General features: G+C 46.8%; 1 protein-coding gene across 3 annotated transcripts in view; it reads left to right on the top strand.

Annotated features, from left to right (window-relative positions):
* Nucleotides 1-15064, top strand: part of ITSN1 (intersectin 1) — a 206838-nt gene that overhangs the window by 147128 nt on the left and 44646 nt on the right. For 2 of the 3 annotated variants that reach the window (XM_077765490.1, XM_077765489.1), the window contains exons 24-29: nt 2466-2632; nt 5832-5877; nt 8142-8263; nt 11127-11244; nt 12835-13026; nt 13403-14916. In XM_077765490.1, coding sequence (XP_077621616.1) covers nt 2466-2632; nt 5832-5877; nt 8142-8263; nt 11127-11244; nt 12835-13026; nt 13403-13404 — 647 coding nt within the window. In that variant the 3' untranslated portion in view covers nt 13405-14916. Of the gene's footprint in view, nt 1-2465; nt 2633-5831; nt 5878-8141; nt 8264-11126; nt 11245-12834; nt 13027-13402; nt 14917-15064 lie in introns of those variants that run through there. The other variant, XM_077765491.1, reaches the window with a different exon arrangement.

Raw genomic sequence — 15064 nt, 5'->3', positions numbered from 1 at the left:
AGGACCGCCTCTTCAGGTAGGAAATTATTACAGGATCAGGAGATAATTTGTGGAAAGCATTCAGGAGAAAGGTCAGTAAGTGTCTGCTACGGTTATTTCCTGTTTGCTTCATTTTCTGGATTGTCAACACCGAGTCCCTTAAGGCAATGAGCGTTCTCATGTACTCGCAGTGCTGATGAATACTGATTTATTTTGAAACCTGTACAGAGGCCTCGTCCCTTGAGGCCTCCATATATAGGTCATAGGTGAGCCACACACATCGTTTAAAGTAGAGTAACAGAAGAGAAATTCTAATCTTCAGTGACCATGCCTACATCCATTGTGAGATGATTTAGGTGTATTAGAAAATACTAGAAGAGATTGAGGGCATTCTGGAGCCCTGTGGGAGCACTTGGCACGTGCAGTTCTGAGAAGAGCTATTTACATGTATTAATGGGCCCCTTATTAATACTGCATTAAAGGTAATCAAATTTCAAGTAAGCCGTACTCAGGTTAGATTGTCCATTTGCGCAGCTCTTAGAATATACCGGCATGGGAACAGCCGGTACCCTGTGTTAAACATGTCTAGCAGAGGGTCCGAGGGCCTCTGTGACCACCCTCCTGTCTCCGGGCTCTCACGGAGCCTCGCAGATTCCTGGGTGCGTCGCAGGGCAAGCACAGCCACAGTGTTTGCAGTCTCCTTGGTGTCGTACAGTGCAGCAGCAAGTTCAGCCAGAGTTCACGCTTCTGAAGTTTCTTAAACATCTTGCAAGTTACTTCAAAATGCAGATCTGTTTTTGAGAAAGCGACTTTTCAGTGCAAGAATCACCGGGGAAAGTCCGGCTTTGCCAAGGATCCTGTCTTACGTGGCCAAACACGAGCTCAGGAGCAAGGAACAGAGCAAAACGAAAAGGGAAGGGTCAGAATATCGAGAAACCAGAAAAAGGACTGTATTAATGAAAAAAGAATGTCCTGAGCAAACCTGCCAGACTTTGATTCCCATGTGTGGGAAATCATTTTTCCAGTTTTCACTGTGGAGGTGGGTGTCAGCAGCGCTGGGGGACTGAAGACAGAGAGTCCTCTGTTCTCCCTCGCACATTTGGATGACCCCGTGTCTGCCGTGGGGTCCGCGCTCACCCGCAGTCGCTGCTGGCATCAGCCCGCGGGTCAGCACCGCTGAGGGGCTCTCCCACGTTGTAGAGCTGCCCACCCACATTAGCACACGCATTAGGGGGTTTTGTGTTTTTTTTTGTGTTGGTTCTAGCTTTCATTAGTACCTCCTGCAGAGGCTCATGTAATTAGCCGAAAGGATTCCTCCATACTAACTTTCTGCCTAGGAATTAATATCAGGCTCTGAATTTAAGGGCTCCATGTGAAGTTTTAGTGCAAAGCCTGCATCATCCATCATAAAAATGAACTTTCTGGGTAAATGGTGATTTTAAAAAAAATGCCTTTAAAAAACACACACACACGGCCTAGGATAAGATGGAGAAAAAGTAGAAGCACGAAACTTAGGTTCATCTCTCTGTAAATCTTTTATTCTGTACATAGTGTAGTGTCCTACAATTTTGTAGGACTGTACCTAGAATTTTGTGCCTAGTGATCTTTCTGAGAGCCTTAGTAAAGTCAATTATTTGTCATCAAAAAGAAAAATTTCCTCTGGAATGCACACCCTTCACAGTCAAAACAGTAAAGAGCATTGGTTCTTATTTTTTAAGACTTGAATAATAAAATGTAAGAAACTGAGATTTCTTTTCAACTTGTTCAGAAAGGGTTGCTTATTTTCTGGGATGGAGTAGACATTGCTTTTATGATCAGTCCGCTACCTGTTTATGCACTTGAATGACAAGTAGATGCCCATTTTTAACTAAATAATGTACCTCTTTTCTTTTGTGTTTTAACAGCTTCCTACCATCTGTGTATATGGCACAAAAAGGCATAAGTTTTCACTGGGGTCCTTGATAATGAAAAAAAACCGTGTCTAATTTACATGCAGGATATACTGTATCTAAAAACGTTCCAAAATTATGACTTGATGCCCTCAAAACGGAAATACAGATATTTGATGTGTGTACAAGATCCTGTGTGCTAATGCATCTAAACCAGCGCTCAGCACGACACGAGTACTCAGTAAATGTTAGTTAAAAGCAAATGCAAAAACCATTTTCACTTAAAAGAAAGTCATGACATCAAATGGTAGCTCACTGTTGGTACTCAGTGTCGGAGGACATGGCAGTTGCTCTTTTGTTCCCATGGCTGAGCCTTCCCAGGAATTGTCTGCCTGTCTGCAGTTAACTGAATTTTTATGTGCAGTTTGGGAATTTAGAGCCCAGGGGGTTCCGCAACTCTGTTTTATCTGTGACTAGCCTTCCTCTTGAATGGATCTTATCCTAATTTTCTTATTCATAAACTTGCATTTGCAAAGCTGTCTGGGATTTCTGTAAACAATCAAGCTCTCTCCGTATCTCGATATTTTTCCCCACCAGAATTTATTGCCATGTACACTTACGAGAGTTCTGAGCAAGGCGATTTAACGTTTCAGCAAGGGGATGTGATTTTGGTTACCAAGAAAGATGGTGACTGGTGGACAGGAACAGTGGGCGACAAGTCTGGAGTCTTCCCTTCTAACTATGTGAGGCTTAAAGATTCAGAGGTAAACCCACATTCACTGTTTCCTCCCCCTTCCTGTGCGGTGATTCTCTTTGCAGGGGGTCACGATATTTGACGGTGAAACACTTTGATGGGTTTTGCTAAAATTCTGGGACGTTGACGGCAAATACAGAGTGACCTGTAATTGTTTGAACTTGCCATTTGGTGCTGCAGGGTTCCCACCAGCAGAAGACCCCTGTGGGGCTAAGTGGAGATTGCATATATGGAGGCTGGTCCGCGTCACCCAGGTTAATGTTCGGTATTCATCCCTAGTCCTGCGTGTGACTGACTAAAGATTTGGAGTAAACCTTCTTCAGGTCTTCACAAGCACTGATCTGGGGTACCGGAAGGAAAACACACAGCAGTGTTTTGCCCATGTAAACAAAACGATTGGGGTGATACTGGCCCCAGAAACATTGGGCAGTAGAGAGTTTCCAAAATTTTATACTTTGCCTACACATTAGGAAGACACAAGATCTAAGAGATCTGATAGACTTTTGGCTGGGCCTTAAGATCTCAGGGCTTGAATATATTCTAAATGCTGCTGTCCTTATAAATCAGAAGTGGCTCCCATTGTTACATGGGGCCATAAAAATTCCTTTGCATAACAAGTGGTCTTGAAGTAGTGTGAGTTTAACGAACTGCGGTGGGCCTCCAGAGTATTGGAAGCCTAACTTTGTTGTAGTGGCCAATTTCAAGTTAGTGGAGAATTTCGGGGTAAACCAATGTAGTCATTTAACAGAGAGCCATTGCCCATAAATAAACCGGCAAGAACTGGCTCCCCCCCGCCTTTCCCCCCACACACACACACACCTGCTTTCTCGGGTGTAAGCCAGTGGACAGAGCTCCTCTCTCGTTTGAATGCCAGTCGGAGGGTGTACCTTGGGCTGGTCCACAGGCCCCCTGTGTGCAGCTGCCTCAGAAGCCAGGACTGCAGCCCGTCCATGGCCGTCTCGTCTTCCCTGCGGTGCCCATGAGCACTTTGTATTTTGCTTGGGTTTTGTTTTTTCAGGGAATGTTGTTTTTGCTATTTGGGGTTTTTTGGGTTTGTTTTGTTTTGTTTTTTCTTTTCTTGCTGTGATCTTGAAAGCAGCCTTATTCAGACACCCAGGAGGGATTTGCAGGAATTTGCCTACCCCTGGAGAACTTGGCAGAAGCCAGGTAGAAAGCACTTCTGTCCAGGAGGACCACCAGCCAACTGTCCCCCTCAGAGCTGGAGAGGGGAGAATTAGGCTTTTCTCCAGGCTGCCGGTTAGATCCAGTGAGAATTTTACAGATGCTAGTTCAGGGACACAGGAAAAAGTACAACTAAACTCAGTTTCTCTTACTAGGCATGAAGACTTTTCAAGGGACTGCCTTTGGGATCAATTAAAAGACAAAAGCCATTACTTATATTGTATTTTAGTAAATTATAGTTTTCTATAAAAAGCATCTGAAATCAGTAAGGGAAAAAAACAACTGACATATTTAAAGGTAAGCTGAGTCGTAAAGTGCTTTTTAACCAGAGTCTTAAATTATGAGCCACAGAAGAACTAACAAAATCTTCGTCCAAAGATTTCGGACAAACATTGAGCGACATTATTTCATAATGATGAAAAGATTTAAAAAGCCAGCTGTGTCATTTTCCTTGGACACGGAGTTCAGTATATAAGGAAATTTTCCTGCTAAAACCAGACCCAGCCTGAGATACCAGAATTGCCCTCTGGGCATGGGAGCGGCTGTCCTATCCCCGCCTCCCTTCTCTGGGGCACATGGCCTGGGACAGCTTTTTTCTTATGCATGCTTGAGGGGGCGCCAGGACAGAATCCGATCTTCTGAGAATGTCTTAGCTTCTGTGCAGCTGTGGTTTAAACAGGGAGCATACTGGGGTGCCCCTGGCTGGCTCAGCGGGTAGAGCGTGTGGCTCTTGATCTTGGGGTTGTGAGTTCAAGCCCCATGTTGGGTGGAGAGCCTCCTTTAAAAAAAGTGGGGGAGCACACTGAAGCTACTTGCACTCTACCATTGGGTGTTGCCAATTGCCTTGTGCCTTTTAGACTTTTAGGGAGTGTATTATAAGCCCGTACTAGGGAAGTAACTGGTCACTTGGAATCTCATTTCATTAGTATTCCTTTACTTTGATACGCAGCCTATAGAAATAGCAAGGGAAATTGGTATCATACATTTTGAGAATGCAGAATTCGTAATCAGAGTAAAACTTATAACTCAAAACTTTCCCTGGTAAATGGTTATTAAATTTCAAGAACCCAGGTAAAGGCACTATATGATAAGTTAGATAAATGACATGTTTTTATTCTTACAGTAACTGTCATTTACTTATTAAGACTTTTGTTTTTATTAGAATACTTAATTTACTGGCAGATAGGGACTTGAGGATCAATTCAGAATAAAGCACTTTGTGATGACAGATTACAGTCTGGCCCCTGCCCTGACTCGAGGTCTCTGTTGGCTTGTTCAGCTGGTTTAAAATTCCATGAGTATCCATAAAGGAATTCAACCCTGGAGCACTTTTGGAACAATCAGTAGTTGCAAAAAAAAAAAAATGTCTGCTTCTATGGATTGTACATCCAGCACCGATAGAGGAATTTCAGTGTGTAAGCAGTGCACAATTTGAGCAGAAAGGAACACAGGAGAGGGGCTGCCTTTTTGGACAAAGACGTGAATGGGATGGGGAGGAAGGTGTGTTTGAATTGCCACTGTACTGTTTCAGTTATTTAAAAAAAAGAAACCTCTAAAACGTGGCAAAATACTAATATTTTATATAGTAAATCTGGGTTTTGGGTGCCTAGATGTCAGAGTCTCTGTAGTTTTTATGTGTGAAATACTGAATAGCCATTTGAACGTAAGCAGGGGCTCAGTGTTCAGAACATAGATTAATAGTCTTCCTCACCTGACACTCCCTGTTTGGTTTGACCGAGGGACAGGATGCTATACACAGACCGAACGTGAGCCCCCTGGGATCCTACAGTGCCACAAACTTTGCTCCCTTTTCCCTAAAGAAGAAGATAAAAGCTGTGTGTTTTAAAGTACTTCTTTTGCCCCATGGTTTCCCGGTACCCATCTGATGTCAGGAGATACAGGCTGCTGTGTTTCCCCAGAATGAACAGGGGGCTTCAGGGGCTCAAGCTTATGTCATCGTTGATCGTTTTTTAAGTTGCATGACCCAAACTGCAGTATGCAAATGAGACCTTTTGCTCTGTTTTAAGGGCTCCGGAACTGCTGGGAAAACAGGGAGTTTAGGAAAAAAGCCTGGTAAGTTACAAACCCCGATACTTATTTTTCACTGTTTTGAATGTAATTGACAGTTGCTCCCCAGTCTTTGTTCATTAGGGCCAGAAGCCTCAAAAGAACCTTTCCTGGGAGTGGTTAGAGTAGACCCTTTCCTTGGAATCCGCTAATAACATGTACACGGTCATGAACTATGGCTGTTGCCTCACCCGCAGGGAGCGGGGACATGGCTAGACGGAATGCTCGTGGGTGTGAAGAAGTAAGCGGGGCAGTGTTGGCGGGACGTCGTAATGCATGGAGCTGTAAGATTTGGGCTCAGCCGCTGTTTCGTCACCCTCTTGTTAGGTCCAGGACGCTCTTTTCCTCCCCTGACAGCACATTCCATCCCAGACCTAAGTAGTGGAGAAGATTCAAAGAGCAACAAAGTGCAGGTCCCATTAATCGGGAAGCCCATGGGGTGGTTTTTGCCTCAGGTACACACTGAAGGTACAAAATTACAGCCATCCCTCCGAATTCGGGGCTTTAGTTTATTTAAGCAAAATCACACGTTCTACAAATAGCACCATGAAAGAGGAGAAAGAGACAGACGTGAAATAATATGGCTTGTATGACACGTCTTCCCCATCTAGGGCATTTGGGCACCTTTGCCGTGAAGTCTGTAGGAGATGGTAGGTCACAGAGTCCCTGCCAGGCAGAGAGGGGACCTGGTGTTTGTGTGTGGTGCTCCGCCCCAGACGGCCTTAGCCGGCCTGGAAACGTGGGCTCTCGGGTTGTCGTAGGATTCTGGTCAGACCCCAGATCCTGGAACACCTGGGTCAAGTCCGTGTTTTTACTGAGTGTTCCGCATCTTGGATTGTCATTCCAAAGGGTCCAGATGGGCTTAACTTTATACTAAACCCAGCGAGCTGCTCAGGGACACAAAAGACAGAAAAGAATGCCGGGGCAGATTGCTGGCTGTGCATGCCAGGTCCTTTGAGGAGCAGAAAAAGCGAAGGCCAAATAGGACACTAATTTGGACTCTCTCCAAACCCAAAACTGTTGGAATCTAGAGCCAGTCCTTGGTGAGTTACGGGAGAATTCTTACGCCAGCACAGATTTCCCAGCTCAGGCTGTGAGTGGGCCCGAGGTGTAGGTAAGCTGGCCTCCTTCCTGCTTCCGCTGAGCTCCCTGAAGCATCTGACAGGGCCAGGCCTGCCCCCTGACAGCCTGGCGCTCCTCGCATGGTGGCCGGTGGTCAGGGACACGGGGGGTTGCTGCACCTCTCGGAGAAGAAGGAAATCCCTGTCAGAGGACGGGGTCTTTTCACGTCTTGTCTTTCTGTCGGTCTCTCTTTACCTCATTCCTTCTTTCTGTCAAGATCTGTTCTGACGGAGAGAGAGTGTGTGGAGGAATAGAACAGTTTGTTCCTTACTGCTTCTAGAAGTTCCCAAAGCAGTCACTGCGGATACGCCAGAATTCAGTCAGAGAAGGATTTTGTCTTTTCGTACTCGACCCCCTGTGCCAGTAGAAATGTACTTTTCAGAGCCTGGTCTGTGGTGCTGCTGGAATTTTTCCCATGAGATTTTTAACATTCAGGGAAAGTACAGAACTGTTTACCTTTCTTTTTTTTTTTTTCTGTGCTGAACTTTTTATGCATAAAATTCCCCTCTTAACTCCAGATTCCTTTTTTTAAACTCAAAATAAAAAGAAACAAGCATTGACATGATTCCTACCTGATACAGGGATCACCCTCAAAATGTGAGCCCCAAAGAAAAAGGTCACGTGGGTGGGGCTGAGCGTCTAAAGGGCAACACATAAATCAGCTAGCTCCACGCTCCCGAACGTTTCTGGAGAAAATAGAATTTCTCTTTTTACCTGGCCGGTCGGAAAGCTCCACCCAAGCTCTTTCATTCCCTTAACCCTCAAGTGCACTGTGTGCTACGACCCGCAGGGTGGAGGGCACCTGCGGGGTGGGGGCGGGGTGGGGAGGAAGGAGGCCCGGCTGTAGGCAACAGGGCATTCTCGGTAATTGTGGGAAGGGCTGGGACAGACGGTGCCAGAGTTGGGAACAGCCTGGGGTTCGCAGAGGGAAGTGGGTAAATGAGTTCTGAGAGAAGGTGAGGAAGTCCTAGAGCAGCACCAAAAGGTGACCCGAGCCCTGAAATGCTGCCTTTGAAGGTTGTGGGATGGGGCGACTGAGCAGTGGCTTTGATGACGTTAATCTGTGAACCCGGGAGGTGCCTGTGTCTTCCTAGAAGCCCTTCTCCTGACCGTAACCCTGCGCTGCGATGTTTGATCTTGTTTTCCAGAAATCGCACAGGTGATTGCCTGCTACACAGCCACGGGTCCCGAGCAGCTTACCCTGGCCCCTGGGCAGCTGATTCTGATCCGAAAAAAGAACCCAGGTGGATGGTGGGAAGGAGAGCTGCAAGTTAGTGTCTCTTCCTTTTGTGTAAAATCTTCCGTCCAAATTTGAATGTGCAGAATCTCAAAAAAATAGGATTTCATCGCAAAAAGGACAACTAACCCCGTACCATCTAGTCCTGTGTGTGGATATCGGGGGGAGTCCACATCATCAGAACCTACTTGTTTGTTTCCTGAGCTTCGGACCGCCAGTGGCAGAATTGGGAGAGCTGAGGATTCATTGGAAGATTTATCCAAGTTTGTTTTGACCCCTGAGTTCAGATAGTGAGGGTTGGGAGCATGAGAAGTCATGATGAGGGACGCCTGCAGAGGCGTCTCAAGTGTCAGGGACTTACAGAAGCGGAGCTCGCTGTCGGTAGCAGTGTGGGGGATCTGAAAGCCACATCTGTACAACACAGCATATTTACATCCCGCATGTGTGTGTGTGCGTGCGTGTGCGTTTGCTTGTGTCCTCAGTTCACCGTTTTGTCCAGGCAAACCTTGGCCAAGGAGGGGGAAGATCCTTATATTGTGGGGAGCTGTGCATAAGAAACCAAGTGGCAGCAGAGTGCGGGGTGAGCCAGGGGACTAGAGAGTCGTTTCTGGGGTGGAACGGAGCCTGCCTGGAGTGGAGCCAGGGATGAAACCCGGCTCGGGCAGCTCGTTGGCGGGCGGCCGTAAAACCTATCCCGCAGGGATGACCACAGTGACCTTGCAGGCTCAGGACTCTGACCTCTGAGGTCCCAGGAACCACTCCTCTTTGTAGTGTGGCGCTGGCATCACTCAGGCTGTCCACAGGTACCCCTCTTCCCTTCCCAGCCACCAGTGACCTCTCCGTTCCAGCCCTGTTTCATTTGGTGGTTTGCTGTCTTGAAGATGGGCGTNCCCCCCCGCCCCCCGTGGCTGCCTCCCACCTCTCCCCCAGCCCACCAGAGCTGGCTGCCCATCACCTCCTCCAGAAGCGTTGTGGCCACCGCACCAGATGCCATCTCTTCCTCCCTGAACGATGGTGGGGCCCTGATGCCCGCACCACTCTTGGTATTTAGTACTGATGTTGATGTTATTCCTTAGCTTTTCACACATATTTCTCACATCTGCATGCGGGTTATCCGCTTTTTGGAGGCGGTAATCATAGTTTCTCATCCTCACATTCCTAGCATCTTGCTCAGAAGAGAGTTTTGAACGGTTCTCACAGTCCACCACAAAGTGGGTGAATTGCGGTGCACGGAGGGCTTCTGGCACTTTCTCCGGAGTCTCGTTGTGGAAACACACGAAGACATTGCCAGCGAGCTCTGTGTTCCGTCCTTGTGAAGCTGCAGGACTGGGGGCATAGCAGAGTCGTTGCAAGACATATGGCGGGTACTAGACAGATGAACACGCGGGGGCTTGCAAATGAGAGGCTGCAGTCGTGGGCGGATTCCCTGTAAAAATAAAAGCTTTAGCCCTTGAGCCAAGGGCATGAAGTCTATCAGGCCACAAGGAAAAGGAAATTTGATCTGCGTTCTAAAAGTAACCCAGATGTATCCCTCTAAATAAATTGGCAGGTGGGGGGGCACAGAGTTAAGGTAGAGGAAGCTTTCTTGTCTCTTAGTTTCATTTTCTTATTTTGTGAATAGGTAATATATTCACATGGTTTAAAATTCAAAAGTGAGGGACGCCTGGCTGGCTCAGTCAGAGGAACGTGTGACTCTTGATCTCGGGGTCATGGGTTTGAGCCCCACGGTAGGTGTAGAGATTACTTAAAAATAAAATGTTTAAGCAATAATAAAGTTAAAAAATAAAGTTCAACAGTGAGCAAAAGGGGATGTAAAAAGTCTCCCTCCTGCCCCATCCTCAAAAGCAACTGTTTTTAGAGTCTTTTGCTTCTAGAGATACTGTGTGTGTGTGTGTGTGTGTGTGTGTGTGTGTGTGCGCGCGCGCGCGCGCACATAGATAGACCAGTTTGAGCTCTCTGTTCCCATTGGTGTAGTTGGGTGGTCATGGCACTTCTCCAGATTCTCAACTAGAATCTTCCATCTCAGGGATTGTGTCAAAAATTCCAGGTCTCAGCTCACCACCTTTACTATCTGTCCCTCCATGTCAGGCTACCCCTTTCCAACAGCACCCAGCACGTAGACACTCAATAGATGGATCTTGTGTTGAATTAGATGGAATCAAAGAAGAATGGCAGTGAAAACTGCTGTAGCCATCACAGAGGCCAGAGGCCTGACGGTCTTTGAAAACAATGTCAAGTTGAGACTCTTTATGTCCTGTATGTATTACAGTGTATTATCTTGTATCATCCAGAAGGATGAAGGGTGAGGGTGAATACTGGCTTACCACTAACTAGCGTTTAACGCCAAAGCTGTCACTTAACTTTTCTGGGCCTCACTTTCTTTATCTGGGAAGTGTGGAATTCCACTTCTGGAATTGTGCAGATACATACATATAAGATGCTCAGTGCAGGACCTGACTCCTCAAAAGCACCTAATAAGTGTTGCCTGCTATGATTAGTAATATTTTATGATCATTGCTACTTTTCATTCCTGAAATCCATATGTGATGACATTTGCCGTAATCTCTACATTACCTGAAATTAACACGTCAGGGCTGGTGCCGCCTGAGCAAGGCTTTTATGCTGGACATACCACATGACACCAAATTGTGGCCCGTACAGCCCAGCCCACATAGTAAGCACTCCAGGATTTGCTGACCAGCGACTACCACAATTTGAATTTTAGCCGTGGGGCTTTCATTGTGTGATCTAGTAAGTAAGCCAGAGATTCTAGTGTTATTGCCGCCTGGTTGGCCGTTTTCTGTAAGCTTTGTTTAAGTGCTCTGTTGCAAAGCAAACTGTATCGCGAAGGATCGTGAACCTCTTAAACGTTTTGACGTGATGATTTTCTTACTAGGCACGTGGGAAAAAGCGCCAGATAGGCTGGTTCCCCGCTAATTACGTAAAACTTTTAAGCCCTGGGACAAGCAAGACCACTCCAGCCGAGCCGCCCAAGTCCACGGCGTCAGCGGCAGGTACGCAGTTACAATCTCTACTCGGAAAATGGGCCCCGGGTCACGTCAGTCCTCCCCGTCGGTTTTCTCCTCGAGTCCCGTGGGTCGGGTCGCTTCTCACATCTGCTGTAAGCACTTCTTGTGCTTGCCAGGACCGAGACCCAACTAATGTCATCTGGAATATGTTTTTCAGAAGGACCAAGCCTCCAAGCGGCTTTGCTGTTCTGGGTACAACAGAGCCCTTGTTGGAACCCTCTTCCTAAAGCGCTCATGAATGCTGCGGCATTAAAGCCGGAGTTTTTCTCTTGATTTCCTTCCAGCTATTTAATTTGGGATTGGGGCGAGAGGGTGAGGGGACAAAACAGGGGCTCCTAAAAATAAATGGCTGAGGTCTAAATAGGTCAGGAGATGGAGCTGGAGGCCATGGGGGTCTGAGGGTTGCAATATGCTGTTCACTGAAGACTAAAATAACTCCCCTGTGACATTTCCTGTGAACAGAGGGGCTTCGCTTACTGGGCAGGATGTTGCACACGCTCTCCTAAAGGGACTCAAAGAACAGAGGGCCCTGCAGCCGAGCCGGTTGGCTCTTTTCTGCCTGAAGAGACCGAATTAGATGCTTTGGTAATATGTGAGGCAGGGTTCTGCCTTAGGTCTTTCAAGCTACCAGTTCTTGGGTGGCATGGGTGGAAACTGCAGAATTTACATTCCAGCCCTGGCCGCACTTGGCAGCCTCTGCAAGAGACGAAAGGACTGGCAGACCGGGACTGTGCCCCAGCTGGGCCTCACTGCCTGAGCTGTGGCCTCGCGTGGGCAGAGGGCTGTGGCGCCAGCTAGATCTCCGCACCCCCCCCGCCAACCTGGGGGTGGCATGGCAGTATCCCCCCTCAGCAGGTTGGTTGAAACCCACAGAAAGAATTTGCTGAAGTGGTTCGGTTAGCCGGAGAATTGGAAACACCTAAACCCATATATAGGTTGGTTAGGAAAGACTAACTAGGGGCACGACCTAACCGTATGGACTTAACTAAAGTGACAAGACTGTTTAGCCTCCCGTAGGCTCGAGGGGAAAAAGAGACCAGAAGAATTGTTCTTGAATGTGGAAATTTCTTCCTCTGAGACAAAAGTTTGAGACACAAAGATATAGCAGAATAAAACACGATGTAAGATTAGGGTTTGGCAGGGGGTGGGGGGGTGGGATCAAATGATAATTACCTTACATCTTAAAAAGACAAAGAGAAAGCAGGAAAGAAGCAGAGAACCATAGCGAAGTCCCCGAGATGCAGGGCCGACCCGTTGTCCAGACTCAGCATTTTTAAGGAGTTCCCCTCCACTCAACTAGAAGTGATTCCATGAGCGTTCAGGCATCACTAAATTTTCTGCTGACAAGCCCACATGAGAAAGAGGAAGGGTTTGTACAAACTAGAGACTCCATGCGAAATTTTGCTGCCGTCTTGGTTTCTAATCCTTCATCTTCCTCTGCTGCCCTCGCTCTGCGGAGCCCATGATAGCGGACCGTGAGAGTCTGCCCTGTCCCGAAAGATCAGCGCTAACACGTGGGCGTATGTGGTGACCCCAAGCAGCCCCTTCTCTCACGCGGCCCCGTGTCTTCTGCAGTGTGCCAGGTGATCGGCATGTACGACTACATCGCCCAGAACGACGACGAGCTGGCCTTCAGCAAGGGCCAGATCATCAACGTCCTCAACAAGGAGGACCCCGACTGGTGGAAAGGAGAAGTCAGTGGACAAGTGGGGCTCTTCCCCTCCAACTACGTGAAGCTGACCACAGACATGGACCCAAGCCAGCAATGTAAGTGCCCCCAGCGGCTCCGTTGTCTCTCCTGTCTGGTTCCTTACGGTACAACACGCGGCATTGCTCTGGTTCTGCCGAGCTCTGTTTGCGGAGCGTAAAGCTAGACCATTGCTGCATCCGCAACAGTCTCTTTGAAGACCTTCTGTAATGCGAGACTTTGATCTTGTGGGGTTCTTTTCTTTTCTTTTCTTTTTTTTTTTTCATTCCTTCTGTAGCATGTCCCCTCCCTCCCCTCCCCCCTCTTTTTTTCTGTTTTTGTTTTTTTTTTTAATCATTTTGGCACCATGCTGTTGACATGCCTGACTCATTTTCCTAGCTTGAATTTTGCTCATTGTTTTGTTTTGCTTATGTGTTGTTTTCCTCCTTTTTCTAGGAATCATATGTTGTCCATCCCCCCCTCAGGCTTGAAAGTCCTCAAAGAGACCCACTATCCCATATCACTGCCCAGAGGGATGATGGGAGATGCAGCCTTGATCATGTGACTTCCAGCATGATCACCTACTGCCTTCTGAGTAGAAGAACTCACTGCAGAGCAGTTTACCTCATTTTACCTTAGTTGCACGTGATGACAATGTCGAGTTATGACTTGCAGAGATAGAAGCAAACCTTACAAAATTACACAGGGTAGTGGGTCCTTTTGTGGCTTTCCTAGTGACTCGGATTGACTTCCCCCCCCACCTTGGTACAGGTGCTTTCAATAGTTTTACAAGTGCTTTTAAAAATATATTTTAGCCTTTTAATAAAAATCAATAAATTTCTCCTTTGCCATTTTGGTTTTGCAAAAAGACCCACTATCAAGGAATTCTGCGTGTGCTATGGAAAAAAAAAATGTTCCAAATGTCCATAAATCTGAGACTTGATGTATTTTCTTTGTTCATTTTGTCCAGTGTTACCAACGAAATTGTTAGTTTGGGTTTTCCCCGCCCCTTCTGTAGAAGCACAGAGGAATTCAGTGTATCTGTTTTAAAGACGTGTAGAATGACCCGATTAAACAGAAGGTGTTTGGTGCTTGTTCGTGTGTATCCAATGTACCCTGCCGCGCATGTAATAATACATCCTGTACATAAGAACCTAGTTCTTCCCATGGCAAAAAGCTATCACCTTGTACGATGCTCTAATCATATCGCATTAATTTGATTTTGCACAGTGACCTTGTCGCCACAGGAGAAAGCACCTGTGCTTTTGTTCGGTCTCAGATTTATCTGGTTGAGTTGGTGTTTTCCGTTTGGGGTTTTCAATCTTGCGTGTTTTCATACCATGAAATCCGTAGACGACACTGCTGAGGTCGTCACGATCCACAGCATCTACAATCTCTTTTTAGTCTCTGTTACATGAAGTTTTTATTCCAGTTACTTTTCATGGAATGACCTATTTTGAACAAGTAATTTTCTTGACAAGAAAGAATGTATAGAAGTCTCCCTGCAATTAATTTCCAATGTTTACATTTTTTTAACTAGACTGTGGGATTTCTGCAGATTAATATGAAATGGAGCTCATGGTCCGTGTATGTGTTAGATGTGTTGTAGCCGAAGCCATGTGTGTCGTTTAAACACTAGTTGGAAGCTCTCAATAAAAACGCCCGTTGCTGACAGCACAGGAAACCGGGTTGGGGGAGCCTCGGCACAGTCTCGCGGTTCCACTAATGCCTTTGTAACCTGAAGTCACCTTCTGTTTTCACACCTCCCTCGGGAGCGTCTGTGCAGAGGCCCTCCCGCACTCACGGCGCAGAGAACGGGGGCTGCTCCTCCTCGTTCCCTTGCGTTTCAGTATTTTCATGGATATGAATGTAAGATATATAAATATATAAACCTGCGGCTTTAACAACTGTAATACAACCTTTTGAATTAGTTACGTGTATAGATAATTAAATTCTTCATACAAAAGTTAGACGGAAATGTCTCTGTGTTTTGATGTTGGAACCTGGCAGTGGTGATGGGGACCTGGACAGACTAGATGGCAGCCGGCGGCTGGCTGCCCACGTGTCCGTGGGGATGCTTGGGCTTTTGAGATGCAGACGCCGTCCGCTCCTCACGGA

The sequence above is a fragment of the Crocuta crocuta genome, unplaced genomic scaffold (genome assembly GCF_008692635.1).
Source record: "Crocuta crocuta isolate KB4526 unplaced genomic scaffold, BGI_CrCroc_1.0 scaffold84, whole genome shotgun sequence".
Taxonomy (NCBI): Eukaryota; Metazoa; Chordata; class Mammalia; order Carnivora; family Hyaenidae; genus Crocuta; species Crocuta crocuta.
The sequence above is the reverse complement of the archived record's forward strand: the minus strand, read 5'-3'. Positions and strand labels throughout refer to the sequence as shown.